Source organism: Trichomycterus rosablanca, chromosome 11 (assembly GCF_030014385.1).
Source record: "Trichomycterus rosablanca isolate fTriRos1 chromosome 11, fTriRos1.hap1, whole genome shotgun sequence".
In the NCBI taxonomy this organism is placed as follows: Eukaryota; Metazoa; Chordata; class Actinopteri; order Siluriformes; family Trichomycteridae; genus Trichomycterus; species Trichomycterus rosablanca.
The window spans coordinates 3,204,496-3,226,289 of NC_085998.1; the positions used below are offsets into that span (position 1 = coordinate 3,204,496).

General features: G+C 42.6%; 1 protein-coding gene across 3 annotated transcripts in view; it reads right to left on the minus strand.

The window, feature by feature from the left end:
* myo5aa (myosin VAa) overlaps window positions 1-21,794 on the minus strand; it is a 71,322-nt gene that overhangs the window by 40,645 nt on the left and 8,883 nt on the right. For all 3 annotated transcript variants that reach the window (XM_063004824.1, XM_063004823.1, XM_063004825.1), the window contains exons 2-14: window positions 13,196-13,306; window positions 12,809-12,980; window positions 12,512-12,656; window positions 10,923-11,079; window positions 9,734-9,877; window positions 8,161-8,242; window positions 6,794-6,901; window positions 6,155-6,261; window positions 5,750-6,015; window positions 4,742-4,823; window positions 4,480-4,620; window positions 4,112-4,237; window positions 2,359-2,442 (exon numbers count right to left, since the gene is read on the minus strand). In XM_063004824.1, coding sequence (XP_062860894.1) covers window positions 2,359-2,442; window positions 4,112-4,237; window positions 4,480-4,620; window positions 4,742-4,823; window positions 5,750-6,015; window positions 6,155-6,261; window positions 6,794-6,901; window positions 8,161-8,242; window positions 9,734-9,877; window positions 10,923-11,079; window positions 12,512-12,656; window positions 12,809-12,980; window positions 13,196-13,306 — 1,725 coding nt within the window. The remainder of the gene's footprint in view (window positions 1-2,358; window positions 2,443-4,111; window positions 4,238-4,479; window positions 4,621-4,741; window positions 4,824-5,749; window positions 6,016-6,154; window positions 6,262-6,793; window positions 6,902-8,160; window positions 8,243-9,733; window positions 9,878-10,922; window positions 11,080-12,511; window positions 12,657-12,808; window positions 12,981-13,195; window positions 13,307-21,794) is intronic.

Here is a 21,794-nt window from a genome sequence, read left to right on the forward strand (position 1 = left end):
AGCCTGTAAAGGAAATAATTTGGAACGAGGCCATGCCAGCTGGTGTGATTTGAGAACATGACCTGTTACGTAGCCAGTGACTGCGCTGGCTGCGATTTGGAACAAGGCCCTGGCGTTTAGGTGGGACAGGACTCGTAAAAACGCACGACTTTTAAAGCTTAAATCTTTTAAACTCTTTGTAAGGTGCGATTTGGAACAAGGTCCTGCTTAAGGACTGGAGTGATGGTTACTAAGAGTGTGATATTGAAAGGCCTGTACATAAATTGATTTGGAACAAGGCCCTAACAGTGGTGTAATTTGAGACAGAGCCCTGTTTCTTAACCCTGGGATTTAAAATCGTTAGCAGGGGTTTTAAAGAGAGTAGGCTGTAATTTGGGACAAAGCCTGACAAACTACTATCTTCTGGCTTTAGAGAGCAAAGTGTTTAGGTGCAAGGCCTATGAAATGAGTGTGATTTGGGAGTGAACCTTGATGATGTGAGTGATTTGAATAATTCGGACAAGGGCCTTTAAAAAAGAAAAAGAATCGGGACAAAGCCCTTGAAATAAGCGCAATTCGGGGCAGGACCTTGATAATGTAAGGGATTTAGGACAGGACCCTTTATATGCTCCAATTAAGTTACTTTAATCATTAAGGGCTTACAGAAAGCATGACGACTGTGATTTGAGACAACACCCTGATAAATGGTGTGATTTGAGACAAGACCCTGATTAACGGTACAATTTGAGACGAGACCCTGAAAAATGGTACGATTTAAGACAAGACCCTGATTAATTATACGATTTGAGACAAGACCCTGAAAACTAGCATTGTACATTATTAACTACATTCTTTGTTGTTTTACTCCAAAGGCGTTCTGATGGAAACCTGTTCACCCGCCGAGGTTAAGGATTAAAGTCGAGACTGCCGGGACAACGATGCTGCTCCTGCCGGATGTGACGGGTCTGGAGTAATTGCACCAAGAATGACAAGAAATCACTACAGACATTATTGAAGACTACACCGAAGAACAACTCTATTATTATTTATCTATTTATCTATTTATTACCAGTTATGACTTTTAGATCATTTAATTCTGTGTTTGTATGATTTGTGTAAATCGTGTATTTATTTAAAGTATCCTCCAGGCCACCCATGAAGGATGGGCCCTGCTGAGTCTGGTTCCTCTCAAGGTTTCTTCCTGTAATTTTCAGAAAGTTTTTCCTTGCCACAGTCGCCCTCGGCTTGCTCAACAGGGGTTTTTGTATCTGCTGGTCCTGGATTTTGTAAAGTTGCTTTGAGACAATGTCTATTGTAAAAAGTGCTATATAAATAAATCTGACTTGACTTGAAAAATGGTACAATTTAAGACAAGACCCTGATAAATGGTACGATTTGAGACAAGACCCTGATAAATGGTACGATTTGAGACAAGACCCTGATTAATGGTACGATTTGAGACAAAACCCTGATAAATGGTACGATTTGAGACAAGACCCTGATTAATGGTACGATTTGAGACAAGACCCTGATTAATGGTACGATTTGAGACAAGACCCTGATTAATGGTACGATTTGAGACAAGACCCTGATAAATGGTACGATTTGAGACAAGACCCTGATTAATGGTACGATTTGAGACAGAACCCTGATAACTGATACCATTTGAGACAAGACCCTGATTAATGGTACGATTTGAGACAGGACCCTGATAACTGATACCATTTGAGACAAGACCCTGATTAATGGTACGATTTGAGACAGGACCCTGATAACTGATACCATTTGAGACAAGACCCTGATTAATGGTATGATTTGAGACAGGACCCTGATAACTGATACCATTTGAGACAAGACCCTGATTAATGGTATGATTTGAGACAGGACCCTGATAACTGATACCATTTGAGACAAGACCCTGATTAATGGTACGATTTGAGACAGGACCCTGATAACTGATACCATTTGAGACAAGACCCTGATTAATGGTACGATTTGAGACAGGACCCTGATAACTGATACCATTTGAGACAAGACCCTGATTAATGGTACGATTTGAGACAGGACCCTGATAACTGATACCATTTGAGACAAGACCCTGATTAATGGTATGATTTGAGACAGGACCCTGATAACTGATACGATTTGAGACAAGACCCTGATTAATGGTACGATTTGAGACAGGACCCTGATAACTGATACCATTTGAGACAAGACCCTGATTAATGGTACGATTTGAGACAGGACCCTGATAACTGATACCATTTGAGACAGGAGCGAATTACTAAATCAAGACGTTTTGATCCTCGTTGACTCGGTGGTCTGTAGAAAGTGTTGATGATGAAATTCAGTATAAAATCACACCAAAAGCACACTGACCTTACTGGCCTTCAGTACGTTAATCTGCTCCTCATTCACTGTGTCCTTGTTCTTCTCCAAAAAGCCCTCGCACTGATACTCCACCTGATCCACACAGAGACAGAGAGAGAGACAGACAGGAGATTTTAAATGGTAAGAAGTATTGTAATGACCAGATTCCAGTCATGTGTGTGTGTGTGTGTGTGTATACATGTACGTGTATGTATATATGTGTTTGTACATGTACATATGTATGTATTTATATGTATGGATCAGTATGTCTGTGTGTGTATGTATGTATGTATGTGTGTTTATATACATACACTGCCTGGCCAAAAAAAAAGGTCACCACCTGGATTTAACTAAGCAAATAGGTAAGAGCCTCCCATTGGATAATTACTGCATGGGTGATTAAGTTTCAGCTGGCAACAAGTTATTTAACCCTAACTGATGCAGTGAGTAGCCTCTCATTTGTTAAACAACCACGTGGAAAGACACGTCCTGTGGTCGTGGAAAAGATGTTCATCTGTTTCAGAAGGGTCAAATTATTGTCCTGCATCAAGCAGAGAAAACATCCAAGGAGATTTAGCTGAAACTACTAAAATCGGGTTAAGAACTGTCCAGCGCATTATTAAAAAGTGGTGAGACAGTGGGGGGGGGGGGGGGGGGGGAAATCATCTTCCAGGGAGGAATGTGGTTGGAAAAATATTTTGAGTGATTGTGATCGGCGATCACTTAAACGTTTGGTGAAATCAAATGGTAGAAGAACTCCAGTAGAACTCAGGGATGTTTAATAGTGACAGTAAGAGCATTTCCACACACACAATGTGAAGGGAACTCAAGGGATTGGGACTAAACAGCTGTGTAGCCTTAAGAAAACCACTCGTCAGTGAGGCTAACCGGTGAAAACGGCTTCAATTTGCTAGGGAGCATAAAGATTGGACTCTGGAGCAATGGAAGAAGGTCATGTGGTCTGATGAGTCCAGATTTACCCTGTTCCAGAGTGATGGGCACATCAGGGTAAGAAGAGAGGTGGCTGAAGTGATGCTCCCATCATGCCTAGTGCCTACCGTACAAGCCTGTGGGGGCGGTGCTATGATCTGGGGTCGCAGCAGTCGGTCAGGGTCTAGGTTCAGCAACGTTATGTGCTCAAAGAATGAGGTCAGCTGACCACCTGAATATACTGAACCACCAGGTTATTCCATCAGTGGATTCTTTCTTCCCTGATGGCACGGGCATATTCCAAGATGACGATGCCAGGATTCATCGGGCTCAGATTGTGAAAGAGTGGTTCAGGGAGCATGAGACATCATTTTCACACATGGATCGGCCACCACAGAGTCCAGACCTGAACCCCATTGAGAATCTTTGGGATGTGCTGGAGAAGACTTTGTGCAGTGGTCCAAATCTCCCATCATCAATACAAGATCTTGGGGGAAAAATTAATGCAACTCTGGACAGAAATAAATGTTGTGACATTGCAGAAGCTTGTGGAAACGATGCCACAGCGAATGCGTGCTGTAATCAAAGCTAAAGGCGCTACAACCAAATATTAGAGTGTGTGAGACCTTTTTTTTGGCCAGGCAGTGTATATATGTATGTATGTATGTGTGTTTATATATATATATGTGTGTGTATGAATGTATATGTGTGTGTGTGTACATGTGTGTTTGTGTGCATGTGTACATGTGTACGTATGTATGTGTGTGTGTGTATGATTGTGTGTGTGTGTGTGTGTGTATGAATGTGTGTGTGTGTATGATTGTGTGTGTACCTTATCAGCGAAGTGCTGGATGATGAAGGCTCTGTTGGACATGCGTGGTTTCTCGAACAGTGAGCACGTCTTCAGGTGAGTGTTGTACAGCTTCTGCGCCCACGACTCGTCCGAACCCTTCGGCATCTACACCCAGAGCAGAGGGAAAATCACATAGAGAGGTGGTGGTGGTGTAAAGGTTCGAAACTAAAGCTCTGTATCTCACTAAACACTGAGACACCACTCATTTTTCTATGTGCTTTGGGATGCGGCAGCATTTTATTATTTGGGGAAGCACAGAAACACAAAAGTTGCTGGATGGATCATCAGGAACGTTCTGCTCATAACGTTCTTCATATTAAACACTCATTTAATCTAAAGCGCTGTACCCTGCACTCCTCGTCCAGCAGGTCCAGCACACCCATCTTAGCCTCGATCAGGTTAATGCAGGGCTGATTATCGTAGAAATCAATCAGAGTCCAGGGGATCTGCTCCTTCATGTACTCCTCCTGCTCCAGCTTAAACACATGCTGCACACAGGAGGAACAGAATAAAGAGGAGCAGAGGAGGAGGAGGAGAAAAACATTCATAAATCATTTAGATTAATATTGATTCATATCAGAGGCGTAAAAGTGAAAAAAACACACTCACCATGTTGAACTGCTGCTGGAGCTTCTCGTTGGCGTAGTTGATACAAAACTGCTCGAAACTGTTAATCTCAAACGTTTCAAACCTGTAAAAAAATTACAATTATTATCATAAAAGAAGATAATAATAATACATTTAATAAATTAATAAACAATACTAATACATATTTAAATAATAATAATAAATATTCAAATAATAATAATAAAAAATTAATAAACAATACTAATAAATATGTAAATAATAATAATACATATTTAAATAATAATAATAAATTAATAACCAATACTAATAAATATTTAAATAATAATAATAATAATAACTATTTATTTAATTATAATAAATATTTAAATAATAATAATAAATAATTAAATAATAATAAATATGTAATTAATAATAATACATATTCAAATAATAATAAACAATAATAAATGTTTAAATAATAGTAATAAATATTTAATTAATAATAATAATAATAATAATAAATAATTAACTAATAACAAATATTTAATTACTAATAATAAATATTTGAATAATAATAATAATAATAATAAACATATAATTAATTATACATATTCAATTAATAATAATAATTCAAATAATAGTAATAATAAATATTCAATATTAATATAAATAATAATACTTTAATAAATAATAATAACAACAATAGAATTAAATGCTTTTTCTGCATATCCCAGCTAGTTTGAAAGCTGGGGACAGACTGCTAGGTCAGTTATTGCTCCCCTGGAGCAGACAGGGTTAGGGGCCTTCCTCAAGGGCCCAACAGTGGGGGGAACAGCAAAGCCAGGATCCGATCCCACTACTTTCTGTTCGATAGTCCAAAGCTGCACCCACTAGACTCCCACTGTCCCAATGGATGTATTATATATACAGTATTATACAATTATACCATGAGACTCTCAGGTATCTCACCAGTGTACAGTAAAAAAAAAAAAAAAAAAAAACATCTCATTCAAAAAGGCGTAGGACTATAAACGCGGGCGTGGTACCCACCCGTAGATGTCCAGAACCCCGATGAAGGAGTGCTGTTTGACGAATGAGTGCAGAGCTTTGTTGACGTGCTCCACGATCCAGCTGAAGAGTTTGGCGTAGATGTGCTTAGCCAGAGCGTCTCTGGAGTTCATGGCCTGAAGTTTAGGAACCGGTTTGATGTACGTCTCCGTCGCCGTCTTCAGCTTCTTGTGGCACAGCCAGTGTGCCATGTCCTGATAGGCCACGCCCAGCAGATCACAGAACACGCTCAGGTGCGAGTTATTGGGCTAAACACAAGAGAAACGAGACAAACATCAGCAAATCACATCTCGTTACATCTCACCCCGTTACATAATCAGCAGTATCGTTAATAAACATGCAGTGGTGGAATATCTGAGAGGCCAGTCAGTGTGATTTTGTACTGACCGGTATGGTGCTGCTGTCCGAATCTCGGTCCTTCACCTCCACGTTACCCAGGTGCAGTATGGCGGCCAGGACCTGGAACAACCCCATCTGATAGGATTCATTAATACCTGAGGATCACACACACACACACACACACACACACACACACACACACACACTGCTGTAAAGCATAGTAAGCATCTAGATCAAAGGTTCAAAACTTCTGACAGTCTGAGTACCAACTCTACCTCCCATACAGGTGTGCACAGCGTTAGCTTGTACAAGCTGTTGGGAAACATGCAGAAGGTGGCTTGGCATCGTCTTATCGAAACGAGCAGGGACGTCTGCAGCAAATGTTGCTCCAAAATGGGTACGAACCCCTTTGAATTAACAAAGACTTGTGGGCTCATCAAAAAAAAGTGGGCTCGTCAAAAATCACAAACATTAAATATCAGTTTTCAGCCTTGTGCAGAGATTTCTCTGGCTCCTCTGAATCTTTTAATAATATCATGGACTGTAGATGGTAAAAACCCCCAACATCCTTGCTAAAATGCAGTCAAAATGTTGTTTGTGAACAGTTTAGCGTCTCTTTTACACCCAGTCACGACAGAATCAAACATCTGACCACAGTTCTGGCCCTGAATGAGGATGTATCCGTACCCAGCAGTGTGAAGGCGTGTCTGGTGGAGGACATCTCCTTCGCATCGTCCACTCCGTCGATCACCGGGTTTCGGCCATGTTTAGTGTAGTGGAAATTGTTCGCGTTGCCTGAAAATACCAACACAAACACAAACGAACTTCTGATCAGGTCAGAAAACGAAACGCGTTCGGATCTAAAGACTCAGAGGTCTCATGACATCACTGCAGTACGACGTGTTACATCCTCGCTGGGCGGTTCTGCATTTTATTTCTCCTATGTCATTTGTTTGTCTCACCAACGATGGAATCACTGGGCGCACTGTGGTAACACACCCCGGACAGGACGCTTTACCAATCCCTCCCACCCTCACACAGCTCGGGGTGACAAACCTGGAACCCAGCAGTAGTGGGGTAGCTTATTTCTCTGCTGGTTTGGTCAAATTTCGTATATTTTATTTACTAGTGACTCCCAAACCTTCATCCTATCTGTCTATCCGTCTAGCCATTCGTCTGTCTAGATGTCTATCCATCTATGTAACCCGTCTATCCATTCGTCTGTCTATCCGTCTGTCTATCCTTCTGTCTATTCATCCATCTGTCTATCCGTCCGTCTGTCTATCTGTCGTCATGTCTATCCGCCTATCTATCTGTATATCTATACACCTATCTATCCGTCAGTCTATCTAGCTATCTGTCTGTCTGTCTGTCTCTCTATCCGTCTATCTATCTGTCTATCCGTTTACTTATCTGTCTGTCTAGATGTCTCTCTGTCTGTCTGTCTGTCTTTCTATCCGCCTATCTTTCTGTCTATCCGTCTGTCTATCCGTCTGTTTGGTCAAATTTCGTATATTTTATTTACTAGTGACTCCCAAACCTTCATCCAGAAAACTCCAGTAGTCTTTACCAGACCAGTGACCACAAACAGACCGTACCAGTGTCGGTTATTAAGACTTTTCTAACCTTAATTTCTGTTTTTAATTTTAATTCAATCTCAGTTTTTTGTTGTTCTGAAATTGTTAGTAAAGAACCTAAATCGGGCCTGTAGTGGCTCTTCTAAAGGAATAAACAAAAACACTCAGATCTTTTTAATTCCAAGCTGCAATAAACTAATGGACCTTGACGAATGTGCCAAACAGGGGGCAACGTGGCACAGTGGGTAGCGCTGCCGCCTCACAGCAGGAAGGACCTGTGTTCAGTTCACACACACACACACACACTCACACACACACGTATGTATGTGAGGGTAAAACAACTGGGTTGTGTGAGTGTGTGTGAACTGAACACAGGTCCTTCCTGCTGTGAGGCGGCAGCGCTACCCACTGTGCCACGTTGCCCCCTGTTTGGCACATTCGTCAAGGTCCATTAGTTTATTGCTAACTATTACTCACTAAGCTCCAGCATTTTGAATTCGGGCAGGTTGCAGGAGGAGCAGAGCTGGTAGAAGATGTGATAGTTCCTCTCCTCATCCGCCTGCAGACAGAAAATAAGGGGGGTGAGGTGAGGGGGTGAGGGGGTGAGGGGGTGAGGTGAGGGGGTGGGTTGGGGTCTCATTGACGTAAAAACACTCGGATGAGTTCAATTTTAACCAGGTAGTTTTTAAAATAAAAGCCAAAACCTGAAGGTACTCTGTGCTGCAGCCTTAAAGCTCTTGGTAATATCAAGCTTGTTTGACAGTGGACAGTGACACCACAACAAACACGACAAACATTTACATTTTCAGCATTTAGCAGATGCTTTTTATCCAAAGCGACTTACACAATGAGCGGAACACGATGAGCAATTGAGGGTTAAGGGCCTTGCTCTAGTCCAGTACCTTAACCACTGAGCTATCACTGGCCCCTAAAAATAAAAACAAACTGGGAGGGGGCAAATACTTTTTCACAGCACTGTACCTCTTTAACAGGGTGACGTGTGCTAGCTGTTCAACTCCTGACTGAGCAAATCACTCAAGGCATGCACATACACACCTATAGAACTGTGGAATTCCCCTGTGTGTGTGTGTGTGTGTGTGTGTGTGTGTGTGTGTTACGTAACACTGGGTTAGCATGCTTAACTTCATTATTTTCATTCCTAACGAACTCATAGCTGATTCAGCCCGTTCAACAACCGAGAAGCTTCAGCAGACCTGAGTTCTACACAACATGGACAAAAGCACTATTATTGTAGAGTAGAAACATCTAGAAGCAACAACTGCTCAGCAGTGAGGCTACACATGTTCACAGAACAGGAAAACAGAGAGATGAAGCTTGTCATCTTCTGTCCTCGGGTCCTATCAGGGGTTCAAAAGTCTTAAAGTACGTCTCCAGGATCAAGCAGCCTCACACAAGCCCAGGATCACCACATGCTAGAGCTAGAGCGGTGCAAAGCACACCAACACTGGACCCTGGAGCAGCAATAATGTTCTTTGTTTTTTAGAAGAATCCCAAGCTGTAAAGTACGGTGGAGGATGATCTACATTTCAGCAGCATTTATATTAAAGTAACAGATGAACTGCTACCTGCATCAGATGTGAGTCTTGATGGATCAATCAGGTCAGACACTATATGAGCAAAAGTATTGGGACGCCCCCTCTGATTACTGAATTCATGTGTTTCAGCCACAACAGTCGCTAACAGCTGTAATAAATCAATGATATAAAGGAAAGGAAATGCTTCCAACACTATAGCAACAGTTTAGGGAAGGTCCATTCCTGTTCCAGTATCATTAAAATCCCAGACCTCAGCCCCACTTAACAGCTCTGGAATGAACTGGAACACTTTAGACTGATCAGGCCTAAATTCCCACAGGCATACTTTAAAGCGACTGTCGCTCTAGCTAACCAGAACCCACCGCAAGGTCTGAAGCAGATGAATTATTTCATGTTATTGATTTTCTACTCCTGCTGGTGCTGAGTGTGGCTGAAACTCCTGTGTTCAGCATTATCGTTGCAGGAGTCCTCTTGGTGTATGGTGCGTGACGTACCTGAAAGACGACCCTGGATTTCTCCAGCAGGTATGTCCTCATGTTGGCCCCGATGATGTGGTACTTCTTATCGAAGCCGATCTCGATGTACTTCCCGAAGCGGCTGCTGTTGTCGTTCCTGGTTGTTTTGGCGTTTCCTATCGACTGAAGGAGACAAAACGGATTAATGAAGATTCATTTTAAAACCCTTTAAACTGTGATTTAGGAACGTGTTACATCTCATTTCCTTTGGGATTAATAACATCTATCTATCTGTCCATCCGTATGTCTATCTATCCATCCATCCGTCTATTCGTCTGTCTATCCGTCTAGCCATCCGTCTGTCTAGATGTCTATCCATCTATGTACCTGTCTATTCATCCATCTGTCTATCCGTCTGTCTATCCGCCTATCTATCTGTATATCTATCCACCTATCTATCCGTCAGTCTGTCTGTCTGTCTCTCTGTCTGTCTGTCTGTCTGTCTATCCGTCTGTCTATCCGCCTATCTATCTGTATATCTATCCACCTATCTATCCGTCAGTCTGTCTGTCTGTCTGTCTGTCTATCCGTCTGTCTATTCATCTGTCTATCAGTCAAGCTATCCGTCTGTCTACCTATCTATCCATCCGTCTATTCGTCTGTCTATCCGTCTAGCCATTCGTCTGTCTAGATGTCTATCCATCTATGTAACCCGTCTATCCATTCGTCTGTCTATCCGTCTGTCTATCCTTCTGTCTATTCATCCATCTGTCTATCCGTCCGTCTGTCTATCTGTCGTCATGTCTATCCGCCTATCTATCTGTATATCTATACACCTATCTATCCGTCAGTCTATCTAGCTATCTGTCTGTCTGTCTGTCTCTCTATCCGTCTATCTATCTGTCTATCCGTTTACTTATCTGTCTGTCTAGATGTCTCTCTGTCTGTCTGTCTGTCTTTCTATCCGCCTATCTTTCTGTCTATCCGTCTGTCTATCCGTTTACTTATCTGTCTGTCTGTCTATCTGTCTGTCTATCCGTCCGTCTGTCTATCCGCCTATCTATCTGTATATCTATCCACCTATCTATCCATCCATCTGTCTATCCGTCTAGCCTTCCGTATATCTATCCGTCTATCTATCGTCTGTGTGCCTGCCCACCCACCTGTCTGTCTGTCTGTCTAAATACAGCTGTCCACCCCTCTAAAGAAGGTAGATTTGGCTTCTTACCTCCATGATGGGGTTGGAGGCGAGCACCTTCTCCTCCACGTTGGCTTCGCTGGCTGATCCACTCACTGTAGCGAAGTACCGCATGGCGTACTTAGCCGAAACGGTCTTTCCTGCACCGGATTCTCCACTGACAATGATGGACTGGTTCCTCTCGTCTCTGAGAAAATAAAAACATTAACATTTAGTGGAGACTTTTATATGAGGGTTAGGGGCCTTGATCAAGGGCCCAACAGTGGCAACCAGGCAAGACCTGCAAATAAAGATCAGAACTGTCCAGACTGAGATCGTCTCTGTGGTTCTTCATAAACACAGACATGAAGAGGACAGATGTTTCTAAGAGAAGCTTCTTCATCAAATCAAACAAAACATCTGACTGGAAGCCCAGAGAACCAAACTGAAGCTCTTTTATTCTGGACACATGATGAGAAGATCCGGTTCATCTGAACAGATAATTATGCTTGGAAGAGTTACCAGATACCAATCAGAAAGTTGTCAGTTCAAGTCTCTCCACTGCCAAGTTGCCACTTTTTGGCAGGCCCTTAACCTTCACTTGCTCCAACTGTATTCAGTCAAAACTGTAAGTCGTTTAGGATAAAATCATCTGATAAATGCTGCGAATGTAAATGTAAAGAGTTAAAGGTAAGAGAGGAAGAGGACAGCCAGCAACCAAGTGGATAAATATGATTAAAGGAATAAAGAGTGAGCAGGATTTTCTAAAGAAACACCATCCAGATATAAAAAAAAAACATAAAAAAAAAATAATAATGGCAATAATAATAATAATAATAATAATAATAATAATAAATATTATTATTAAAAAAATGAACAAATAATACATAAATAATTAATAATGGTAGTAATAATAATAACAATAAATAATAATATTAATAATGTAAATATTAATATGGTAGAAATAATAATAATAAAATACTAATAATAAATATTATTAATAATAAAAATATTAATAATAATAGTAGTAATAACAACAATAATGGTAGTAATAATAATAACGAAATAATAATAATAATAAATATTATTAATAATAAAAATAATAATAATGGTAGTAAAAATATTCATGGAAATAACAAAAAAAATCTAAAATACTATTATTTCTATAATACTGGTAATAATAATAATAAATAATAGTAAATATTAATAATTGTTACAATACAAATAATAATTATATTGGAAATAATACAGTAATAATAATAGTTATTATTCATTTTAAAAATGTTAATACTAATAATAATTGTAGTAATAATAATAATAATACATTTGTAAATAATAATAATAATAATAATAAAAATATTTATAATAAAGGTAATAAAAAAAATAATAATCATGGAAATAATAAAAAATATTTTTTATACAAATTTTTATAATAATGGCAATAATAGTAATCATAATAAAAATAATTAATAATAATTGTAACAATACAAATAATTTTATTGGAAATACAATAATAATAATAACAGTTATAATAGTAATAATAATAACAGTTATAATAGTAATAATAATACTAATACAGTAATAATAATATAAGTTATAGTAACAATAGTAATTATTATCATTGTAATTATTATACACACCTGGCCATCTGCTTGTAGGCCTCCTCAGCCACGGCGAATATGTGTGGGTCCATGTCACCCATGTTCTGCCCACTGTAGGCGTTAATGATGTCGGAGCCATAGATGGGTAACGTCTCATACGGGTTAATAGCCACCAACACAATACCTGAGGTACAGAGAGCAGAGAGAACAGTAAACATTTCTACTCTACAGTCCGGCCTGGCCTGAGTGTGTGTGTGTGTGTGAGTGTGTGTGTGTGAGTGTGTGTGTGTGGGTGTGTGTGTGTGTGTGTGTGTGTGTGTGTGTGTGTGTGTGTACCGCAGTAGGTGTAGATGAGTTTAGAGTCGGAGAAGCGGACTCTAAGGTTGTGTAAGACGGCCGGTTCGTGGAGGTAACTCAGTGCCGTCAGGTCATTCTCTCCCACCAGGATGTCGGGGTTACGCAGGTGAGGCAGGGTTTTGGTTTTCGGGTCCAACTTGTGCTCCAGTTCCTAGTGGAGACACACACACACACACACACACACGTATGTATAATATAATAAATAATAAGCATTTTTAGTAATCATGGGGCTGGTGAGATGTGCACACAGCCACTGATACTTTGGAGGAGGGCATGCTGGACAGTGTGGGCATACATGCTGTACACACACACACATACACACACACACACACACACACACACACACACACACACACACACACTCACCTTTCCATCCTCAAGCTGTAGGTGCAGAACTGTATCCGCTTGTTTGTAATCTTTAGTGAGTTCTGCTGACCTCCAAACATCCTCTGGGTCCGGAATCCACACCCGGGCGTACTGCAACACACACACACACACACACACACACACACACACACGCTTCAACAGAGATGTCATACAGTGGAAACTGTCTTCATGTTCCTGCTTCTGTACAGCAGTAGAGAGGATCCTAATAACACATGGAGCTCATGAGACAGACTATTTAGACACTCTTAAACTTAAACGTCGCCACAATTTTAGCTTACTAAGCTAACACAGTCAGCCTCAGGCAGCACAACCCGCTAGCACGCCGGCTACCGTCTCCCTCCGTGTACCGAAAACGGTTAAACTGTCCCTGACGAGCCCGAATTTACAAATAAACGACACTCGTGCACCTTTATACAGATTAAACATCATTGAGAATTTATTTACATTTCTGATTGGTTGCTCCGCATTGATTCGTCCGCCACGTTTGTAGTTTTTTGTAAGAAAAGTCGTGCCGCACTGAATGCTGGGATTGCCTTCAGCGCTGAGGTGGCGTCGGACGCTCCCTCGTCATTCAGTCAGATCAAAAAATTTAGACATGCCCTCTTCTCAGGAGTGTAGGATGATGTACAATGCGACTGTGTAGAAAGATCCAATTTGTGTAAATTAATTGGAATGAAGATGTTTTACTGGTGCAGAACAGTGGTGGGATGGTGGTGGGACGGTGGATGTTTCACACAGTTGCAGTCAGTCAGCTGACGGAGCAGCATGTGAAAAACAGCAGGGAACAGCAAATCACATGAAGCAGGAATCCAGAGAGTAATAGGGTGTGTGATGAGTGTGAGTGTGTGTGTGTGTGTGTGTGTGTGTGTGTGTGTTCCGCTGGTATTTAGCTCAGAGCTAAAGCAGCATGTGCAGACTCGAATAAAATAATCATCCTCTAAGACCAACACGTCTCTAAAACGAGCGGGACATAAGAACACGGTTACACTTCCTAACCACAGAGATGAACCAAAAACCTTCCGATCAGCCCCTTCACTTTCATCTGATTAGAATTTCACACCTGTCTGATTAGCTTTTTTTAAATTCTGACAGGTACGAGCAGTTCTTTCTTTTTTGATCACACTTCGTTTTCTGTCTCATTCTGAGTTTTTTTGGTACCACGTCAACTGGCTGGCGTGGAAAAAACCCAAATCCTGAACCCTACCAGTACCCGAAACAGTACGATTATTGTGTACAATATCCATGTGGTGTAGCCTTGGACTGGACACACACACAGTGGGAACCAAAAACACTGTGAGGACCAAAATGTCGGTCCCCACAACGCTTTTAGCTTAAATGACTCCATGAAGCCTGCTGATATGTGTGTTTTTTTTAAGGATTCTACAGTGTTTATAAAGCCGATTTAGTGGGTATTAGGTGGGTATCCTTTTTGCTCACTATTGCCTCCTTTATTCTGGAGCTCTGTGCCAAAATGTCAGTCCCCACAACGTTTTTAGCTTAAATGATTCCATGGAGCCTGCTGATATTGTGTGTTTGTGTTGGTGGGTATCAGGTGGGTAATCTTTTTGCTCACTATCACCCCTTTTATTCTGGAGATGTTGTAGCACCCACACACATCTGTGTGTGTGTGTGTGTGCGTGTACTTGTTTTTATTACACTACGGGGACCAAAAAACGTTGTGAGGACCAAAATGCCGGTCCCCACAAAGTTTTTAGCTTAAATGACTCCATGCAGCTGCTGATATGTGTGTTTTTGTTTTGACCTTGGTGGGTATCAGGTGGGTATCCTTTTTGCTCAGTATCACCCCGTTTATTCTGGAGGTGTTGCAGCACCCACATACACTTCTATGTGTGTGTGTGTGTGTGTACTTATTTTTACTACACTGTGGGGACCATAACCCATTTGCACACTTATGCAATGGGGACCAAAAACACTGTGAGGATTGTGGTTTTTTTGATGGACCCCACCATGTTCATAAAACATTCATTTTTGCTCAGTATCGCCCCCTTTATTCTGGAGCTGGTGCAGCACCCACACACACTTCTGTGTGTGTGTGTGTGTGTTCCTATAAATCAGTAGTGAGAACAGAAGCATGCTGATGGTGCATACCACAGATTTTGGTGAACATGTTCTGACTAACAGCGTCTGTACCCGCACGCTGAACTGATGATGTGAATTCCTGCAGCTGAGAGTCTGAGGAAGGAACAGCAGCTGCTGTAATGATCTCTCTGTATAACATTTAAATCAAGTTTATTTAGGACAGTCAGGTTATGAGTACAGAAGGACCAGCATTACAACTACAGCCCTCGCTCAGTCGCTAGTGAATAACGGCTTTATATAACAGTAAAGTGCACAAGAGCATCAAATATTCAACTTTTCATCCTCTATTATTCATTCTCTGATTATAAATCACTGCTGAGATGCACAGTGGGTGTCACACAGCAACATGGCCCCTGGGAACCTGGGTTTGATCTTCGTTCTGCAAGTTCCCTCCTGTAGATCTATGGTTTCCTCTTATCGCTCCATATTGCCCATAAATGTGAGTTTTGTTTTGTTTATTAGGATTTTAACGTCATGTTTTACACTTTGGTTACATTCATGACAGGAACGGTAGTTACTCATTACCCAAGATTCATCAGTTCACAAGTTTATATCAAACACACTCATGGACAATTATATATCTCCAATTTACCTCACTTGCACGTCTTTGGACTGTGGGAGGAAACCGGAGCTCCCGGAGGAAACCCACACGGACACGTGGAGAACATGCAAACTCTGCACAGAAAGGACCCGGACCGTTCCACCTGGGGATCGAACCCAGGACCTTCTTGCTGTGAGGCGACAGTGCTACCTACCGAACCACCGTGCCGCCATAAACGTAAGTGAGGGAGTAAATGAGTGGGAGTGAATGAATGAGTAACTGAGTGAGTAAAAAAGTGAGTAAATGAGTGAGTGAAAAAGTCATTGAATGAATGAGTGAATGAGTGAGAGTGGAAGTGAGAAAATGAAATACTGAGTGACTGAGTAAATAAGTAACAAAATGAACGAGTGACAGAGTGAGCGAGTGAAAGAGTAAGTAAATGAGTAAATGAAAAAGTGAATGAGTGAGTGAAAGAGTAATTGAATGAACGAGTGAATGAATGAGAGTGTAAGTGAGTGAAAGACTGTAAAAGAGTGATTGTATAAGTAAATGAGTAAATGAATGAGTAAATGAGTGACAGAGTGAGTGAGTGTGTGAAAGAGTAAGTAAATGAGTGACTGAATGAATGAGTGAGTGAAAGAGTAATTGAATGAACGGGTGAATGAATGAGAGTGGAAGTGAGTAAGTAAAAGACAGTAAAAGAGTGATCGTGTAAGTAAGTGAGTAAATGAATGAGTCAGTTTATTACCCAATCATTCACCCAATCACTTATATACTCACTCACTCATAACTAGTACCTGATGGAACCACAGACAGGGAGAACATGCTCCACACAGATATACAGGTATCAGAGCTGAGAATCAAACCCAGGTACTCAAGGTCCATGCTGCTTTGGGGCACCCTTCACCACTATGCCACCCTTGTGTCTTCATTCCACGTTGTGTTGATGTTCTGACCTCTGAGCTTCTGTTTTATGTGCTGAATTAAACATATAAAAGAATAAACGTGTTAAAACATTCAGACTTTTATTCTGTTTTTATTCTGACCGAGCGTCCAGCGAAGCTAGTGAGGGTTCAGGCTGCTGATCTGAGACTCACCGTCATCATCCTCGTTCATCCGCAATCACGAATGACGGAACCGTTACATATTAAAATAAAACAAACGTAAAGCCGGTTTGTGCGAGCATGAAGCCGGTCGGAGAGCAGCACGAGGCTCAACATGAAGAAGAGCCGGGCCCACAGACGAACGCTACGAGACCTGGCGAAGACCACCCAATTCGAGGGCCTCAGCTGCCTTGGCAGGCTTTGAAGCCAACAACCCTCACTGACGCCCATGCCAGAGCCATGAAGCAGAGGCGAGCCAGCGTCTGGATGTACTGCTGTGCTCACGCTGCCCCCGGTGGTTTGGAAAACCAGAACCAGAACCACCATCAACAGGAGCTCCTGAACAGGCACACATGCACGGCCGACCTCCTCACCGAAACATCAAACAAAGAGCAGCACAGACTGTCAGGATGATCATGAATTGATTGGTGGCGCCTGCACAGAGCGAGTGTGGCTCTCGGTACACAAGGCTGATCTGCATATGAACTCGCCTCGTGCAGGTGAAAAGAGGCAGTCGGTCCTGCACACGTGTCGGACGGGGCGTGTCAGTTGTGAAGCTCCTCAGTCAGCGGTGGAGGGTTGTATCGGTAGAGGTGAAGCGTAACGCAATCAGGGTAATTGGATACGACTAAATTAGGGAAGAAAAAGGGGGGGAGGGGCGGATTAAATAAAACAATTAACGCAGCAAACTGACCAAAATACTTTTACAGACCAGCTCAGGTTTAACCAATCACCTCTCAGATCACTCATCAGCCTAACCGACCAATCAGCTGCTTTTCATTATTCAGAATAAATCCGGCTGTTCCTTGAGGATCCCGTTACCACTCGTGCACGGTAACGGCAATTCACTCCGGTCAGCAGCCGGTCATTCTCTCACCGCTGTGAGGAAACTAGAAAACCAAAAATTAAACCAAAGTAAAGATGTAGAGAACATGCCAAACACCTCACAGGGAGCGAACTGAGCCAGTTAGCATGTGTTCATCTCACACTGCTGTCTAACACCTAAACACAGTGTGTGTGTATGTGTGTGTATGTGTGTGTGTGTGTGTGTGTAACTGGGTCCTATGAGAGAACCTGGCCCAGAACCGGCTCCTAGCAACAGACGGGTGTGAACAAGAGAACTGTGGGTAAAAATAGCAGCTCATCATGCACACACACACACCAATCACTGCTGTGAATACATCTGCTCTCCTTTTTCCTCTTTCCGTCTAATCTCGCTACACACACACACTCAATTTTCTTTAATACACAAGGTGGTCAAAAGTATGTGGACGCCCCCTCAAACAAGATGGTCAGATCATTAAATATCCGTCCTTCAAGAGCTGCTTAGGTAAAGTGTAGGTGACGTCATTGTGAAGTGGAAACGTCTAGGAGCAACAACCAGCTCGACAAGGCGGCGACAGCCTTTACTGTCTTGTACACAAGATTTTCACAAGATTTTGGAGTGTGTCTGTGGGGATTTGAGCCTATTCACAACACAAACACAGTACACAGTGCTCCTAACTATTGAGTGCAGGAGTTTCATCCACACCCACAAATCAACAACATCAAATAAATGTCATGTTTCATATTTTATACCAGCAGTGCAGGAACTCGACCCTTATTCAGGAACTCCAGACCCGAACCTGATCACTTCTGGGATGAATTGGAACACAGATTGTGAGTCAATGATCTGGCAAATGTGCTTTCAATCAGTGGGCACAAATTCCCCACAAACACACTGGAGCTCATGTTCAGGCGTCCCAATATGTACCAATTGAACCCTTTGGTCTGATCAGACAGACCTTGATGGTTCCTTGACGGTTCCTTGATGGTTCCTTGACGGTTCCTGTGCTTCAGCTTCAGGAACGGAACGTTTTGTTCCTGAGGAATTTCCACGACGTTCCTGCAGTCGAACATGAAGGAACGAGTCTGAGATTCAGCCTGATGTGTGAGATATTACAGCGTGATGAGACGTTCCACTGTTCCACGTTCATCCTGCTCACCTCTCACCGTCCGTCCAACATTCATTCATCCATTCGTCAGGGTTTGAGTGGAACAGTGGGAGCGAGACAGGAACACGACCGTCCACCAACGATAACCGAACAGTCGATGACAGCAAAGCTGCTGAGATGCTTCCTGCACGGACTGGATATCGATTCCTCCACAACACTAAGAGCTTCACGTCTTCATGGCAGTAAAGAGGGAGGAGAAACGAACCACAGCCAGCAGTTCTGATCCAAATTCACTCGACTCAGCACCGAACATCTATCTTCAGCACTAATCCCAACTCGAGCTTCTATTTCTGGCTCTATTTACAGATCATTTACTGATTTAATTATTCAGCATTTTTCTACTCTGTTATATCCAGCCTGCACATAAGCATACAGCTCATCAGCAGCTCCGGCCCTGTCCCAATCCACATTATCCGGTAACAAACACCTTATACCTGGTATTAGAACAGCACCATTACTCTCCCTATTATATAAACTTAATTCGGATTTCCCACCCCGTCATCTCTACCCAATCTAGTCTTGTCCAGATTCATCTGATTGCAGAACACAGAACCGCTTATTTTCACCTGTCAGAGGCGGAGTCTCACAGGGAGAGCCACACCCTGCCGTCTGTGATCGATCGCCTCGTGCAGGCACCTGAACCAGCCAGCAGAGGGCATTACTACAGAAAAAAGATGAACCCACTGCTCGACCATTCTGATTGTGTGTGTGACTGTGTAGTCGCCTTACCGGTCGATAGCACAGCCGTGATTCAAGCTCAGATTCTTAGAGGAGGGGTTTCGTGTAGAGAGCCACACCCTGCCGTCTGTGTTCGATCGATTTGTGCAGGTGTCTCGAACGGCCAGCAGAGGGCATTATTGCTGAATCAAAGAGGAACCCACTGCTTGACTATTCTGATTGTCTATGTGTGTCTGTGTAGACACCCTGTCGGTTGATAGCACAGCCGTAATTCAAGCTCGGATTCACAGAGGCGGGGTCTCACAGGGAGAGCCACACCCTGCCGTCTGTGATCGATTGATTCGTGCAGGCGCCTCGACCAACCAGCAGAGGAATCCATTGCTCGACCATTCCCATCATGTGTGTGTGTCTGTGTAGTCGCCTGGACGGTTGATAGGACAGTTGTAATTTAAGCTCGGATTCTCAAAGGTGGGGTCTTACAGGGAGAGCCACACCCTGCCATCTGTGATCGACCGCTGAGGGCAGGCTTCTCGACCGGTCAACAGAGGGCATTACTGCAGAATCAAAGAGGAACTCACTGCTTGACCATTCGGATTGTGTTTGTGTGTCTGTGTAGATGCCCGTACGGCCGATAGCACAGCCTTGATTTAAGCTCAGATTCTAAAAGGGGGGTTTTGTGTGGAGAGCCACACCCTGCCGTCTGTAATCGATCGCTTCAAGCAGGTGCCTCAACCGACCAGCAGAGAAATTCATCGCTCGACCATTCCCATCATCTGTGTGTGTCTGTCTAGATGCCCTGTCGGTCGATAGCACAGACATAATTTAAGCTCGGTTCTCAGAGGCGGTGGGACAGTGCGCCTGGCCGCTGCGCCACCCGAGCACCACTGTTAGTATTTTGAAGCGGGTTGTGTGGCGTTTATCAGTGATGTATAAAAATAAAACCAGTAAGAAGGTCGAATCAAAGCTTCGTGAGGGGCAGCAGACGCTGATCACCATCACGAGGTTAGATCAGAACATTTAATAATCGTTCACTCCAGATGAAGGACGTTCTGGTGGAGCCGAGCGGTGGAGATGAAGGGAGAGAGGGTGGAGGAGGCTGAGGAGCATCACGAGTCTTCATCATGTGATCATCTGAACCCAAACCATGTGGGACTGACATTTTAATCAACCCTATAACAGACTGATGGTGGCTTAGTGGTTCAGGTACTGAACTAGTAATCCGAGGGTTTCCAGTTCAAGCCCCACCACTGCGCCACTGCCCATAAGCAAGGCCCCTAACCCAGTCATAACTAAGTTGCTTCGGACAAAAGCGTCCGCTAAATGCTGAATGTAAACTGATGGTGGTTCCTCATGGTTCACGTGCTGAATTACTGTATTAATGTGTTCAACTTTGCAGCAACAGTTTAGGGAAGGCCCTTTCCTGTTCCAGCATGACTGTGTAGCTCTATAAAGACGTGAAGAAAAGCTCAGTTTAAAGCTCTGACCTCAGCCCCTCTCAACAGCTCTGGGATGAACCGGAACACAGACCGAGGTAAACTCAGTGCCCAGCCATACAAACGCCTTTTTGACTGAATAAGCACAAATTCCTACAGATACACTTCAAAGTCTTAGTCTTGTGAGAAGCCTTTTCAGAAAAGCCAGCAATCAGTTTTAATACGGTTTGTTTTTAAAATAGGACGTCCAACAAGCTCATGGTCAGGCGTCCAAATACTTTTGGGCATATAGTGTATAATCAAGAGCCAAATGGATACAGCTTCTACAGCCAGTCATGGTGAGCTGGTGAGATTTTCTCTTTTTTAAGTATACACTATATGGCCAAAAGTATTTGGACACCTGACCATGAGCATGTCAGACGTCCCATTTCAAAAACAAACCTACTTTTTTACATCGTCGCCTTCCTAAGCATTTTTCCAGCATTGTACCGACTTTTTAATGCCATCAGCAAAACTGTTTTTGTTTGAACTCGTAGCCACTGATGCAGCGCTGCTTTCACCTCATCACATGAAAATCTTCTTCCCCTTAAAGCTTCTTTGAGCGTCCAAAAATCCGGACTATAAGCGTCTCTCAGTCCCTCAGACAGATCGATTACTCCTCCTCCCACCCTCACCGCTTATAACCAAGATATAAAAGTGCCCTCGTATATAAAGTGACTTCTGTGTGAT